Below are 15,938 nucleotides of genomic sequence, written 5' to 3'. Positions count from 1 at the left end.
TCTTCCCAAGTAAGACCAGTTTGTTTTTTTTAGTTAGAAAAGATCTCCACCCTCAAGGAAAGAGGAAGTCACAGCAAACAGCCTGCCCCCCCCAAGAGAACAATGGCAGATAAGAGTCAAACAGATCAGAAAGGTGAGACTGCTAGGGGGTCCAGAGTTTCACCCCGTCTTCAATCCCCAGGAGAGTGGCATATCAAAAAAGTGCCCCCTTTCTTTCTGGGGGAGAGATCTTGGGAACACCTGGTGTCACCCCATCTGATGGCATCCCCTGTACCCCCCTAGTGATGCCACTGCTCATATTCTAAGGGGCAGTACAGAACGCCACAAAACGACAGTCTGCATTTACCCATTTTAACTCTAGAGGGACAGAGCAGCTCCCAAACAGTGTGCCGTCCCCCCGGAGTAAAAAGAAACCGGTGTATCCAGGTTCTTTTTGCGGCACCAGAGTGACATTGCGAGTGCGCCACTGGTGCACTCACAATGTAAACGATGCATGGCGACGTGCAGACGCTGCATGTAGCTTACGTCAAAATGGTGGCACCCATATGGACGGGACACCGCCATTACTCCGCTGCCGCACCGTGCTAGGATTAGAGACCGTGTGGTTGGTGCGCGGTCCCTAACCTTAGTATCGGCGCCAGCACAGTGCATTTGGCCTGTCTGTTCCAGGCCTAACTTTTCTAAGATAAATTCTTTGTAACTGTGATGTCAGAGAAGAACAGAGTTTCACCCCCAGCCATGGTGGTGTCATGGATGTAGGAACATTCAAGCTGCTGTAAACTATATGAATATTGAAAAGCAAACACTATGGACTTCTTAGTGAGAAAAGGAAACAGCAGTATTGCAGTGGTAATAATCTCTTAGGCCAGATGTGTGGGATGAGCAAAAAGAATAGTGCACACATCAATAGGCAATGTCACTCAGAGTATAAATCAAATGGTATGCCAGCCAGTGAGCTACATGCTAGATGTGAATGAGAATAATGTGGCCAATGAACAATGTGTGAGCAAATGGAACATGAATGATATCTACTGATGATAAGAAACAGGGATGTCAAAACTTGAAAGGGTTCTGTAGCACTTTTATTGGGTTTATTGTAGCATAAACCTTTGCTGGCTATATGCTGTGGGCCACAAAAGCTTATATACAATAAATTTGGTTGTCCTTAAAGTTATAAGGTACTAAGGGTGGATAGGGAAAAATCCATTTCCCAATCCAATTCAGAATTTCTTTCAGCAACAAGTAGGATTCTCCTTCTCCTTACTCCCAAAGTGAATCAGAATTTAAAAGTAAGATCTGATCTGTACTAGGGAAAGGTTTCTGGATCCTTTCAGATGTCTGATGCTGACATTGAGAATCCAGTGTTGTTTTCAAAGTACACTCATGACAAAGATGAAGAATCTTCTCCCTTTCCGATATTTTGGACTTCAACAGCCGGAAGCCCCAGTCAGCATGACCAATGGTAAGGGAGTGGGAAAAGTTGTAGTCCAATAAATCTAGAGGGCCAAACTTGCCTTACACCCATTTTCAGATATCCAAAAACAGATAGTTGAAACAAATGAGGGAGAGGAAAGATTGGGTGAGAAGTTAGGATACTGTGTCCATTATCTTACATGCATACAACATTCCAACAAGTACTTCTACCCTCCCTCCCATGGTCCCAGTTGATCTGTTCAATGTCCAACTACATTTCTGCTGTTAAGAGCAATGAAAAGGCATTATCCCCCGCCCCAGCTCTCCAGCAAGAAACTGAAGATCCAATGGAAGGACATTTTCTATGTGCTCTCAGCTGCAGAACTGTAGCTAGATGCTACCATGGCTACCTCCATTGGCCACAAACTGATCCATGGACAATCACTGAGCAAGGAGGTACTAGATGTCTCCTTGTGCAATGACCATAAAAATATGCAGCCACAATGGGAGTTGACAGCTGTGTATGTTACCAGTAGCATTTCAGTCAAAGTTTCTCAAATCCTGGCAGTTGCTTCATTATTCTGGATTTTAATAGCAAGTCTACATACCTTTTGTTTATTTATTTTTCTGAAATATGAAATAATGAATAAACTATGTAAGGGACAGAGTTTGAATGGGTGCACGAAATATGACATGCAAATAAACATGAAGCTATACATTTTTTGCAATTCCTCACTTGTAAGACTGATTATGGACTTACCTCCAAGAAGATGCTAATTTTCAAGGAACACACTGAGAGGGATTTACCACATGAAGTGTTTTGCACTATAATTCGGAATGTCCCTGGCTGCATATTATTGGGGCAGAAGTCCTTAGAAAAAGAAACCAAAAGGTTACTGAATGTTATGTTTTCAGTATCAACTTCTAACCCACTATGGCGTATATTCCCAAAAAGGAAGTGTATCCCATCTCAAGCTAAGAGTTTGAATGGAATTTTATTGCCTCAATCACTCTTTGCCAATCACCTAACCATCCAAATATGCAATGTTGGTGCAACATCATCCACCCCATCTATTTAAAGCAGGACAGGGCAAATTTGAGAGGGCTGGGAGCCAAATGTTCAGTTTCAGAACTCAGTGTCAGCTACACAGACCACCTATCAACAATAACAGATGCCAGAAAGCGAGAAAAATTAATTCAGAAGTGATAAGACATCTACTTTATGTTTTAAAAATGCTACTCCAGAAGCCCTCCAGGAGCAGCAAACATCTATTTGGCTTCAGCCCATGGACCATACTTTGCTCATCCTTGACCTAGGGATCTTATTGGTTGTCCCTGCCTATTGCCTAGTGTTGTTTCCATGTCCAGTTTCTACACTGTAATCATACACTATGCTTTTTAACTCTTCTGCCCATTGTTTATCCCTGGCTACCATCTCTGTCTAACTTTGTACATCTTCTTTCCACCTATTAATCCATCTTTGGTCTCTAGCAGTTATGAAGAAAATCTTCAGTTTCTTCAGCAATGCCAGTTCACACACTAACACTGCAACAGTCCACAACAATGGCATACACACATTTTTTGAGCAACTTGCATAGTTGTCCAAACTCTCAGGAGGGCCTAACTACAAGTTTAATGAAAAAAATCCTAGGAGGGCCTATATACTGAAATATGCATGGAGCAAAATCATGCAATAGTCTTGAGGCAGCATAGCTTCAGATTATAAATGAGAAATTGCAGGGTTGTTGTTTTAAAAAAAATGTTCACCCTATTAAAACAACAAAATCAAAAACACATAAGCAAAGAGCAATCCGGTCAAGGAAAGCTATCTTTGTTTGAATAGTTGTCTACATGCAAGGAGGTATTTGCCTAGGATGGGACTCATGTATAAAAAGCTTTAATTGTGAAAAATACAGCTTGAGGGCATATACTGGTTCTTGGAAATACTGACACAATAAGATGTGCCAGCTTAATCATTTTTACCTATGGTAAGCTAGAGCCTGGAGATTTATGGTATGTTAAAAGAGCATTCCTCAAGCCAAATTCTGATGCTTCATTTCCTTGCATGTTTGGACCGAAATGAAAAAAAATGATGACAAATATTTACTGTATAATCTACATGACTATGCCAAGCAAAGTCCCATTGGGTCAGTGGAGCTTCTTCAGAGCTGATACAGTTATTTTTGAAACCATGCAGTTTTTAAAGACTATTTGCATTCTGGGATGTTTTCTATGCAAAAGCCACACATGGTTGTTTTGCGCAGAAAATCCCATTTTTGTATAGGAAATACCATTTTCTGCACAGAAAATGACATTTCAGCACATAAACATTTTCTGTGCAGAAAAAAATCTGTTTCTGGCACAGAAAATATTGTTTTCTATGCATATCACCCATGTATAATTTTTGTGCAAAATAGCTCCTGCACTGCAAAGAATCTCATCAGTCCAAGATTCTTCTTGTCCGAGTTTCTTGACTCTTGAAAAACATGTCTTGTTTTTTTACCATTTTTGAATATTTTACAATACTAATTCCATTCCCACTTCTAGGTAAGCAGATACAGGTTTATAGCTTTCAATAATGCACACAATTAGTTGATACAATATAATATAGCCCATATTTGAATCAGATAATAAACATTTGATACCTGAGCTAGGATATAATCACAGTCTCCCATAAAATCAAATTTTCTTCCATCAAAATTGAAATAGTGCCTATTTCCATACACAGTGCATATTCCTTGGCAGGGATTCTTTGTACAGCTCCATTGTCTCCTTTGGCACATGCTAGATTAAATATAAAGAATCACAAGTTGTCTCATGGAGGAAAGATTTATTCATAGGGTTCATGGCAGAGTCGGACATAACAACAACATCTCGGGGTTAGTTGAAATGTTGGCTTTACTAAGCCACTCCATTTTCATTTCTATAGACGATAATCTGGAAATGTAATCATGCCTCTTTATAAATTACCATCGCCTCCATCTTTTATTAAGTCATGGTCTTACAATTCTGCTGATCCTGGCAGCTCAGAAAGATGCTGGGCCCTTTTGCACTACACAACTATATCTGAATGATTCTGCTTTAACTGCCATGAGAGCATCCCACGGAAATCTGGGTTTTATGGTTTAGTGAAGTTATTACAAGAGCTCTTTGCCTGCAAATTCTAAACACCCCTCCCTAAACTGCAAATCTCATGATTCTATAGGACACAGACATCACAGTTACAGTAGAAACATATTCCTATAATCATGTTTTATGAAAGTGTCCTGTTGTACTAGGAGGATAGAATTCTATGTCAGGTAACAGTTTTATGTTGCTGGGACTATAGAATATAGCCTGTATATTGTGATGCCCAGCATTGTTTGCTTGTTTAGCCCTTACTGGAATAATATCTTCTTACTAAAGCCAGAGAAAAATCTTGATTTATGAACAAAATCATTTAAATGTAATTATATTAGTGATGCAGAATATTATATTATATTATATTATATTATATTATATTATATTGCAAATATATTGCTGGTGCAGAACATTTACCAAAAAAATCTTCAGTAGCTGATGTACAAAAACTTAGGATGAAAAGGCAAAGCAAAGTAAATGGCAACTATATTAGCAGTGATTATAGCTTTTAATTTTAATGTGATATGTTTGCCTGATTTTAACCCAGAAAAGCTGACAAACATACACAAATGTCTTATTCAAATCCATCAAAGCCTCAACACTCCTTTGAGGGGAAGCTCCAAACAGCTTCCACCACTGCCATTTTCCCACTCAAGCATTCAAAAATGTCAGAAGCAGCACCACGGTGGAGAGCATAGAAGGGGATCAATGCTTCTTTTAGGTGCTCCTGGAATGGACTTGACTTTTGCTATTCTACTCAGCTAAGGGGATGGTTCCCTTTTTAATATATATAAAACAATTAAAGTACAGTTCTTACACTGATCTGTGAATAAACTGACCTAAGTTTTTGAGTACAATTTCTAGACTTATACATAAGTATATACAGTACATATAAAGTAGCATAGGCATACTTTATTCAAAGTTGTGTCATCTTGATAGCGCATTTGTTGTTTTTTCATTGTGTGGGCATCCACCTTATTTGTTGAGGACCTCTTGCTGTTCAGTTTCTGGGTTAGTGTATGTTGGATCACACATTTTAAGATTTTTGTTTACTGTGCTAACAGATTATTTTAAGAACAAAAATAATATACCATTTATTACAGTTGACTGTGATGTATGTTCCAGGACTGTAGAAATTTCCTCCATAGCTGCAAGGACATTGATCCTCCTCAACACAACTGCCATTACCATTGGACACCAGTCCATCAGGACACATACATCCAGAGACACATTCTGTAGCATACTGGATAGATAAAAATATAATAGAAATTGATGTAAAAGGGAACATAAAAAAGAAGAGGAAGGGGAGACAAAGGAAAGTTTTTAATGGAATCTGATTGTGCAGGATGCAATTCATTTAGATTAGGAAATACTGCCAACATACAATGGATATCCAGAAAGAAACACTTTTGAAATAACAAGAAGGGCTGAAATCCAGCAGAAGGCATCCACTAATGGAACAGCAGCCATTCACCCCGAAAATCTGTTCTAAAGGTATAAGAAACCCCCCAGAACAGGTTTCCAGGTATTGCAAAAAACTATATTGGGGAGGACAAGAATATTTTGGCGTGCACACCAGTGTGATGATGGATCTAGCTACATTCAGGAAGTGGGCCACCTTATTAAGTGGGTTAAAAAAGCTTCCTTAAAGGAATAGACCTAAAATGACCCTCGATATGTGGGGTGATCTTGAATAGTTCTAGAGAATGTTGGGAAACAGGTATCTGAAGAACAAAATGGCTTACTTCCATTTATTCACCAGCTCATGCAAAAACATTTGATGCATAAATTTACAAAACTGAGAGAGTGTGACTACTACATTCAAGGAAACATGATGTCACAAGGAAATGAGGAAACATGATGTCCTTCCAGTCAAAAACTGAGTGGCAATGGACAGATACCACTGGCACAAGACATTACAATCTCTAGCATGGTGGGTATGACTACTGAGGTCCTCCAGATGTCATTGGACTACAGGTCTATCTACCATGGTCAATCTAGTCAACTGTGAGAAAAGATAGGCAGTGAATTTCATCAACATCTGGAGGGGCATAGATTTCTCATCCTTGCTCTACCAATCTCATGCAGCAGATGTGTATGGATTTTTTTAAAAGACTGATACCAGATTAAAAAATAGGCAGTCAAATGGATAAAGCCTCATATTGCATACATATGGATGATATAGAGAGATATAGGTATCATGTTTGGCTCCCATAAAAACAAAACATGAGCTTTTTCTACATTCAGCTGAAATGTCTTAGCACACAGGTCAGGCTAATTTCTTCTATATCGGTCAGGCAAAAACAACAGAACTTGACATGAACAATAAAAGGCATTGTCATCAGCTAGCTGATTATATTTGCTCTGTTCTAGCAGGAGGACATGTGATGTGTGAGTAGTAAAAATAAGTACAGTTCCCATGAGCATTCATGAAGTTCACTCAAGTGTATAGAACAATGGCCAAGTGCATATCACTCCTAAGAGCTTAACCCCTTACACACTGCATATCTTGTGTTTTGCAACTCTTCTGACATTCTGATCCGGTTGCACTTGGACCAGTAGAGCCACAGTCAAAGTAGTACATAGGAGAAGGACAATCTGGAAGGGAAACAACATAACCAAAACAAGCCGGTCAGATAGTGTAAAAATATATAATGTAATTGGTCATCGGTATCTGCTGAGGTTTGGTTCCAGAACCCGCCCTGCCCCCCATTAATACCAAAAGCTATGGGCTGCTCAAGACCCATTATATACAATTAGTAAAATTGTGTCCCTTATGCAAAATGGAAAAATCAAGGCTTGATTTATGGATATATATATATATATATATATATATATCAACCTGTGGGTGGTTGAATCAGTGGATCCAGAATCTATGATACGGAGGTCTGATTGTAGTACTAAGCAGTTTCCAGAATTCTATCCACCTAAAATATAACTGTCACTACTGCTATATGGACCTATATTGGGGGGAAACTGTATCAATCCTAACTTGTGCTATGCATATAGAACCTGGCAATAATTCAGAGTATTCATAACAGAAAAGTTCTCACCTTTCCTAATTTCTGTGTTTCCAGTGCAATCCAATTGTCCTTGAATGCATTTGCTAAAAATATAACAATAGAGGAGCCTTATGCCAGTGCATAAAAGAAAGAAAAAAAGTATTCCAGATCCAGTCATACAAATAAAGTCCTCCTACTTCTGTCATTGTCTACCTCTCATTCTAGTCCCAGACAAAATACTATGTGAAAAGCCATTGTATATTCCCAAACCTGGCATTCTATATGCCTTTAGGACTTATCAAAACTACATAAGCCAAGCTAACTGGACCATGATGTTATACTAAATTATGTGAGTTCTTCAGATATAAAGCATTGACCCATTCTGTATTCCATGATGAGGTACAGTGTTGTGCTAACCCTACTAGAAGGATTTAAATCTTGTAGTTAAATGGGAGAATAAGTTGTAGCACAAGCATTCATAGGCTTGGTCTACTTCCTCAGATCTGAGGAATGGAGCCATTGTAGATCTTAGGGTTTGTAATTTGGTGAGGCACCAGCATGTTTTGGCAGAGAAGTCTAAAGAGCTTGGAAAACTACAAGTCCCATGATTCCATAGGATGGAGCGACATTACTGCACTATTTCTACAGTGTAGATGCACCCTATCATCTCTCTGAAAGTCTCCATAACTACATTTTTCAGTGTTACTTCTGGTCATTTTTGGGAGGGTTTCTCTCTCTCTTTCAGGACAGAGGAGAGCAAAATCATTTAGGAGCAAAGCCATGGCTGAAAGAAACATTTGATGGGGGAGGGGGTTGAAATAATTTATAGTATTCAGGGGATTTATGAGACTGTGTGGGGGAAATGGGCAGTCACAGTCACATTGAAGGGCCTTCAGGCCCTCCAAGGACTGCATGTGAACTGGGGCTACACAATTCCCAGCCCTGCATATGGCAATGCCAGTAATGGAAGATGAGAGGGAATTTAAGTATCTGGGGCAGCAGTTTATATGTGTCAGCATGTGTGTTTATACATAGGTACTCTCTTATCACTTCTCCAAGAGTGGCTTCTACAGTCATCATGATTTTGGGGGGGGGGGATAAATAATAGTTTTTATTAGTGCATTAACAAAATGCATATTTGACAATTACAATATTAGTGAACATACAAAAAAGGAACAAAAATGAAAGTAGAAGAAAAAAAACAAAGCAAAACAAACACACGTAGAAACAAAACCTCAAACCCCCCTACAATACTACAACCCCACCCACCCAACACCTATACTAAACATAAATTTTATATAAACACAAAATTGAGCTTCCAAGTCATATACATTGCATTTGAATATATCTCTTATCACTCTTCTAAATATCACACCCTTCCATTCTACAAAAGAAACAATAAAAAATCCAAAAGATAAGTAAATAATGCTTCCATATTGAATCCTAATATTACTATATCCCCTCTCATATTTTTCATATAGTCCATAAAAGTTTTCCAGATACTCAAGAATTCATGCATTAATAACAACATACTATTACCTCTCAGCTTTTGCTACTGTTGTCAACTCCAGTCATTTAAAATATGTGAGTTTTTACCTTTATCTGAACCAGCTTACCAAATGAACCTATCCTTTTGGAATGAAGTCCCAGGCTTGATCAACTGGCCTTTATAATAACATGGACAGTCCTCTGGAGAGACACATTCATTCTCATTCACAAGATAAGTCCTCTCAGGGCATTCACAGCCTTCCACAGAGACAAGCTGAACATTACACAGCATGTCAGGCTCCCCCAGTGAACGGCATGACCTGTTGCAGAACTTCACTTCATAGCTGTACTGCATAGATCTAGGGCACTCCATGGACACATCTTTGCAAAGGAAATAAACAAAAGAAGGGTCTGGAATAGGTCTGGAGTACATAACTGTGCTAAATAGACATGAATATCTTTGCATGGACATGTACCAACATCAAGAATTCTGGGCATAAGGGGAGAAGTAAATCTTCCTTCTGAAAGTCATTCCCATGTGAGGCAGATTGGGCCCTGCACAACCATACCAGATTCACATATTTAGAAGTAATTTCCCCTGCCACACCCATGACTGATTTACACAATCAGTTTGGCCAGAAAGTGATGCATGCAAAAATAATGTTAGCATAGATTATATTTTGTATGATCTGGGACTCTACAGAAATATCTAACTCTTGGGAGCATTTCATCTAAGCACAATAACTGTAAAACACCACACAAATACACATATAAGGAACTGGGAAATTGCTGCTAAAATGAGTTTCTATGCTGACAATCTCTGCACAAGTGCATTCCAAGGAGTTTCATGTGGATACGAAATGGAACATGTGAACTGGGCCTGGAGGAGAGTTTTCATGTGCATGTTGATGATGCAGGATGTCAGGATCAAGTGTAGACAAACAGACAAGAACTTGCATCAATTCTAACTGTGATCTCCCCAAAGAGGTTGTGCACACCTCCAGCTGTGAATCATTAAACTATATCACATAGTTATTTATCTTTGAAAAAGCTCTTATTTCAAACCCAGTGCATTTAGGCTCAGCGCAAAACTTACAACAGTGAAAAGGCTCCAATCTAAGCTGAGAAAAGGATGGATGAGCTACCCCAATATATTTGGATCCACTTCATTGAGTCCCACAAAAACACCCCATCATGGGAAAAAGGAAAGTGGATTCTACAAGTTAAGCTCCTGCCAGTGAAACAGAGCCACTCATTTTACTTTTTTAGATCAGTCCAAACAGTACCGTGTAGAATTTTTGTTCACTCTTTGAATTGCATACTATTTTAAACAATAAAAATATATATCCTTGTGTGGATACGTGAGCATATAACTAAATGTATATATGTCCAGTACCTACCACATATGCCACTTCTCCATCCTTTCAGATGTATTCCTTTTGAAGCACAATCTCTGGCATAGGCTGAGAAGACACTGCAGAGAGCTTCTTTACTGTTCTCAGCATTGCAAGTGTCATAAGCACAGTTCTAAACAGTAAACACAGAAGCAGATACTAAAGTCCTTTTCACACTACACAGTTTCAGTGCTATGATTCCATTTTAGCTGCCGTGGCTGCATCCTGTAAGGTTTATAGTTTGGGGAGGCACTACCGTTCTTCTAAGTGCCCCTCTCTAAACTGCAAATCCCAGAACTCCATTTGATGTTACCATGGCAGTTAGCCTCACTTCTAAGGAAGGACCACTTTCACACACAAAAAATGGAAATTTTAAAAGCGCTAATTGCAATGTTCAAAGAGAAAACAAGTGATCTGGCCTTGTTACCTCATAACCTAGAGGAAAAGCTCAAGTGGAAGGGAATCTGTTTAAGATATATGTGTGAAAATGTTACAAAGAGGGAACTGATGCTTCTTTACAAATTTGTTGTTGTTGTGTGCCTTCAAGTTATTTTTGGTTTATAGCAACCCTAAGGCAATCCTATCATGAGGTTTTCTTGGTAAGATTTGTTAGATTTGTCATTGTCTTCCCCTGAATCTGAAAGCATATAACTTACTCAAGACCACCCAGTGGGTTTCTTGACTGAGTAGGGAATCGAACCCTGGTCTCCAGATTAGCAGTCCAACACTCAAACCACTGTGCCTCTCTGCAATATAGTACACCTGAAAAAGCTACTCACCTTTTTCCAGAATTCCCTTTTCTGAGTCAAAGCCTTAATCTACCACCAGGGGGCAATTGGTCACTATATCTACAATTAAGCTACATCCAATTTTTAAAAAGGTACACTAAGTTGGAAACAACTTGAAGGCACACAGCAACAACAAACACTTAGTGATTCAGTGCCAGTGTTGTGATGGCGACTAGCTTCTTACTCAGGAAAGCAGAATAGTCCCACAGCAAAATAGTTTACAAAATCCCTGCAGTTCTTTAATCTTTAAGAAAAGCAGAACATGGCCAGCTGAAAATTACCGAAGAGTGTCCTGGTCACAATATAACTCATAAAACTTGTGGTTGTGAGCCCTCATGTTGTTTTTGCCTTCTGTGCCTTCAAGTTGTTTCTGATAGGTGAACCTATCAGGGATTATCTGGGCTATTTCATTCCTCTGAGCCTGAGATGCTGTGACTTGTCAAAGGTCATCCAGTGGGCTTCACAGCTGATCCAGAATTTGAAGCTTGGACTCCCAGAGTGATGGGCTGCATCTGCATTGCAGAAATAATGCAGTTGAACACCATTTTAACTGCCATGGCTCAATGCTATGGAATTCTGGAGTCTGTATTTTGTTGTGGCAACAGAGCTATCTGACAGAGAAGGCTAAATGTCTCACAAAACTACAAACCCCAGAATTCCATAGCATTAAGCCGTGGCAGTTAAAGTGGTATCAAACTGCATTATTTCTGCAGCACATATGCATCCATAGTGCAAACCGCAAACCACTAAGCCACACTGGCTCTTCTGATAAGAATACACATGAAATTATGCCAGATATCAGAAGATAAATTAAATTATTACTAAATCTACATCTTACCTTAGCATAAGGAGCAGGATCACTAGCAGAATGACACTCAGCAAATATCCCATTGGCATTTAATAGAAGGGCACACCAATGCTGCCCAAAATTTTCTAAGAGGAAAAAACAGAAATATCCAGCATTATTTACAAAGTTTTAAGTGTTTTCACCTTCTTTCTTTTCTTAAGAGAATTCAGAATTTGCTATATAATGTTCTTCTCCCCACACAAATGTGACAGAAATGCTACATCAACAAGTAAACATATCACCTGTATAGATGCGTAGAATGTTTCATTCTTTGGTTAGCCTTGGGGGTTGTTATCTTGCCAAATTTTGAGAAAACATGTTTTCTAGAAAGATATGAATCTTTCCAAAATTGAGTCAGATTACTCACTCTTTAAGTCTGAATTGCCTATGCTGACTGGCAGTCTTTTCTAGCCCCATTTGAATCTAGATGTTCTTCTTTCAAATCATTTTCGGGATTTCCCAATGAATGATTTGTTGCTGTTTATTGCCTGTTTATTGCCTGTTTAATAGCGATGTCTTGTGAAAATCTTAATTTTGATATTGTGTTTTGCATGGGATAATCACTGTTTAAACCCCCTCTTTTTCTGATTCCCCCTGTGTGATAAGGTCCTAAAGACATGGAGCAATGGATTCCAAGTATAGGCAAAGAGAATCCACCTAAATGTTAGGAACAAGACCCTGATGGTAAGAGCTGTTTAACAGTGGAATAGGATGCCCCAGAGTGTGGTGGAGTCTTCTTCTTTGGAGGCTTTAAGACAGGGGCTAGATTGCTGTTTGTCAGGGGTGCTCTGACTGTGTATTCCTGCATGACAGAAGGTTGGATTGGATGGCTCTTGTGGTCTCTTCCAACTCTATTGAAAGACCTAAGGCAATACCTTTGTTCACATTTTTCCAACAGGGATCTTCAAAGCTGTCTTGAACATCAGGACAGTTGGCCTTGGTCTTCCATGAGTTTCCAAATGTGGAAGCAGAATTTTCTACAATCCCACTAATGGTTTGAAAATCATCAGCTTGCAAATTGTTGAAATTCCCGCACAGGCCTAAGTGAAAATGGGGAAATTACAAGATAAAACATGTACAAAAAGGGCAGTCATCTAGGGACAATCTCATCAAAGTCAGTGGTCACTGGAGGCTTCCATGTCTTTGGGACAGTGAAGCTACCTTGGCTTTCAGCTTGAACTATACAAGATGTTGAATGCATTTAGGGATAGAGTTCAGCACCTTGGAAAGGTCCTTTAAAGTCTGGACTAAAACCCAGAGTGGATTCACTGTTCCACTAAAATTAAACTCACCAGTCAACTCTGATCAGATTGACATTCTGGTTATTTGGCATGCTATTATCACCCAATTTAGGGTCTGGCAGATAATAATAACTTGGTAAATATGGGAAGACATAAATGCCCTGGTGAAAACTGGACCTCACTATTCTATCTATTAAAAAAGGAATCAGATCTCAAATGGTGGTTGAACTTCAACTGTTGGTGGAAACTGGATCTCTGAGTGACATCATAAATTAAACCCAAATTTTAATAACTGTGGTCATGTCCATTTAATTGCTAAAATGAGCTGAGTGGAGAAGCACATCCATTTATCTCTAACACATTTCATCTGCACATGACTTGGGTCTAGTCTACACATAAGTATACTATGTGAATTGGTGCTCATTTTCATACATTCACATCGAGAGTTAATTGCCTTCACCTTCCTGCACAAATTTACATCTATTCACATCCCTTCACCCTCCCTCTGCTGAAAATTCTCTGCCACACTTATTGAAACAGGATCACTTCCAAGTGGCACATTAGAAACATTATGTCTTGTTGTTCTCTATGGCGAAGATGCAATCCATTGATAACACTTGGTTTTCCAAAGTGAATATACTCACTGAAAGTCAAGGAAGCCAAGCATGCCAGACAAAGGGATGCAAACTATGCAAATTGGATTGGAGGAATGTGAATTTTAAATACCAATTCTAGACAATCTGATACAAGTTGTCATCTTCACCATTATCTCCATTATCAGCATCACCCACTATCGCTATTGTTGTCTTTGTTGGCACTTTATGTCTGAGGGATTAGAATGTCAGTGAATATGTCATGAAATCAGCACTTTTCAACCAATAAAAAGGGAAGATTCATTTCAATAAACCCAAGGAAATTAGGATTAAAGGCATAGGAGGGGAATACTCTACCAGAAGTTCGATTTTGGTAAGTTTCATCTACCGTTATGAAGATCTGCATAATGGGTTTCAGTTGCACTTGAATTTGTACCCGTGAAGGAGTCACAATGTTGACATAGAATGTGGACGGTCTGAAGAGAGTGATATAATCTAAAGGGGAAAAAGACATTCCTTAGAGTGCCTCCCTGCAAGTATACAATAGAATTTTTATTTGAAATTTAGATTAAACTAAATTCAGACCTTTAGTTACAGGCAAGGCTGCAATGATATTATTGACATAAACATCTCCACAGGAACAGATTCTTATGTTCTGTAAAGCAAAGAAAAGTAAAAGAAATTCCATCAACACAGAAAGTAAAACTTACTTGAGTTGCTGATGGCAGCACTGCCTAACTTAAGTCTAATGACTTACAATGGCTCCTAAAGTAATTAAAGCATTCTTCAGGCAAGTTGTAGTATTTGAGATGCCACACTGGGCTATCTCTCCAATGATCACAAAAGATCCATCGGTGTCCTGAAAAGTGAGAGAAAAGTTACCATGATTGCAATAGGGCATATCAGGCAACTAGAGACATACTGAACTGACTATGGAAAGCCCCTAAACCTTCAAAGCAGTTTTTTTATTGACTGCACAAAGGGGGCATGTTAAAAGGGAAAAAAGACATTGAATTTCCCCCATTAAGTTGCATAACATGTATGTTGCATTCTTTTTAAAAAATGAAACAGAGCTGGCAATTGTATTTGGATTTCTCCAGCTCAGAGACACACATTAAATCCACCACCCTTTGTTGTTTAGTTGCAGTATGATACTCTTATACATATAGAAAAGATATTTGCCATGTCAATTAAAGAACTTTTCTTCAGGCCTTTCTAGACAACATTACCCATCCACTACCTCCTGATATAAATGTTTTTACTGAACAGCTGTGCTGGATCTAGATATTTTTCTGAAGTCTGTGCTTCAGTTCCATGGCTGCACAAATGTCACAGGCAGCTATTGGATATTCTTTGTTCAGTTTTACACTGGAATATATTAAATGACTTGAAGGTACACAACATCAAATGTCTCCTTTACTAAAACATTTAACAAGACAATTAGAAGTACACCGAGTAACCATAGTGTGATATTTTTCTGATCTTTTTGTTACTCCTAAAAGGTGTAGAACATTTTACTTTGTTTTAAATTCCAAGATACCTTAGCTATGACATAGTGGCAGTTGCCATGGAAAATGAATTGTTTCCTATCAAAAGTAGTTATATGAAATCCTCCTTCAATTTTACAGTGTCCAGGACAAGGCAAGGATAAGCAAGACCATTTCCCACCAGTGCAGGTACTACAAAACCAAAAAGTAAGAATTAATATAACAAAGAAATTGTTGCATAGAAACACGTCTGGTCTTCTCTAAACATTTGCCACAGTCAGGGCTCATCTACACTGGCCAGAATATTCTGGTCTTGCAGCTTTCTCAAATCCCCCCATTATCTCCACACTCAGTAGTGAGTGTGTTGCCTGGTGTCACTCTGCTAGTGCGAGTCATTCCCTCTGAGGTCACAACAAGGCACCCAGCATCGATCTCTGGGTGCCTCATTGTGACCTCAAAGGGAATGTCTCATGACAGCAGAAGCAGTATCAGGTGATGCTGCAGGGATGCATGTGTCAAAGCATGTGCAGTGTCACTACAAGTTGCTTCAGGTTTTCCTGCAAAA

General features: G+C 38.9%; 1 protein-coding gene across 1 annotated transcript in view; it reads right to left on the bottom strand.

Annotated features, from left to right (window-relative positions):
- LOC121926372 (mucin-5B-like) overlaps window positions 1-15,938 on the bottom strand; it is a 70,237-nt gene that overhangs the window by 34,684 nt on the left and 19,615 nt on the right. Inside the window, exons 8-20 of the mRNA XM_042459313.1 lie at window positions 15,427-15,565; window positions 14,644-14,745; window positions 14,472-14,541; window positions 14,244-14,381; window positions 12,928-13,092; window positions 12,044-12,138; window positions 10,424-10,550; window positions 9,152-9,404; window positions 7,587-7,639; window positions 7,031-7,131; window positions 5,625-5,776; window positions 4,059-4,197; window positions 2,174-2,284 (exon numbers count right to left, since the gene is read on the bottom strand). Coding sequence (XP_042315247.1) covers window positions 2,174-2,284; window positions 4,059-4,197; window positions 5,625-5,776; window positions 7,031-7,131; window positions 7,587-7,639; window positions 9,152-9,404; window positions 10,424-10,550; window positions 12,044-12,138; window positions 12,928-13,092; window positions 14,244-14,381; window positions 14,472-14,541; window positions 14,644-14,745; window positions 15,427-15,565 — 1,645 coding nt within the window. The remainder of the gene's footprint in view (window positions 1-2,173; window positions 2,285-4,058; window positions 4,198-5,624; window positions 5,777-7,030; window positions 7,132-7,586; window positions 7,640-9,151; window positions 9,405-10,423; window positions 10,551-12,043; window positions 12,139-12,927; window positions 13,093-14,243; window positions 14,382-14,471; window positions 14,542-14,643; window positions 14,746-15,426; window positions 15,566-15,938) is intronic.

This window comes from Sceloporus undulatus, chromosome 1, assembly GCF_019175285.1.
Source record: "Sceloporus undulatus isolate JIND9_A2432 ecotype Alabama chromosome 1, SceUnd_v1.1, whole genome shotgun sequence".
In the NCBI taxonomy this organism is placed as follows: domain Eukaryota; kingdom Metazoa; phylum Chordata; class Lepidosauria; order Squamata; family Phrynosomatidae; genus Sceloporus; species Sceloporus undulatus.
The sequence above is the reverse complement of the archived record's forward strand: the minus strand, read 5'-3'. Positions and strand labels throughout refer to the sequence as shown.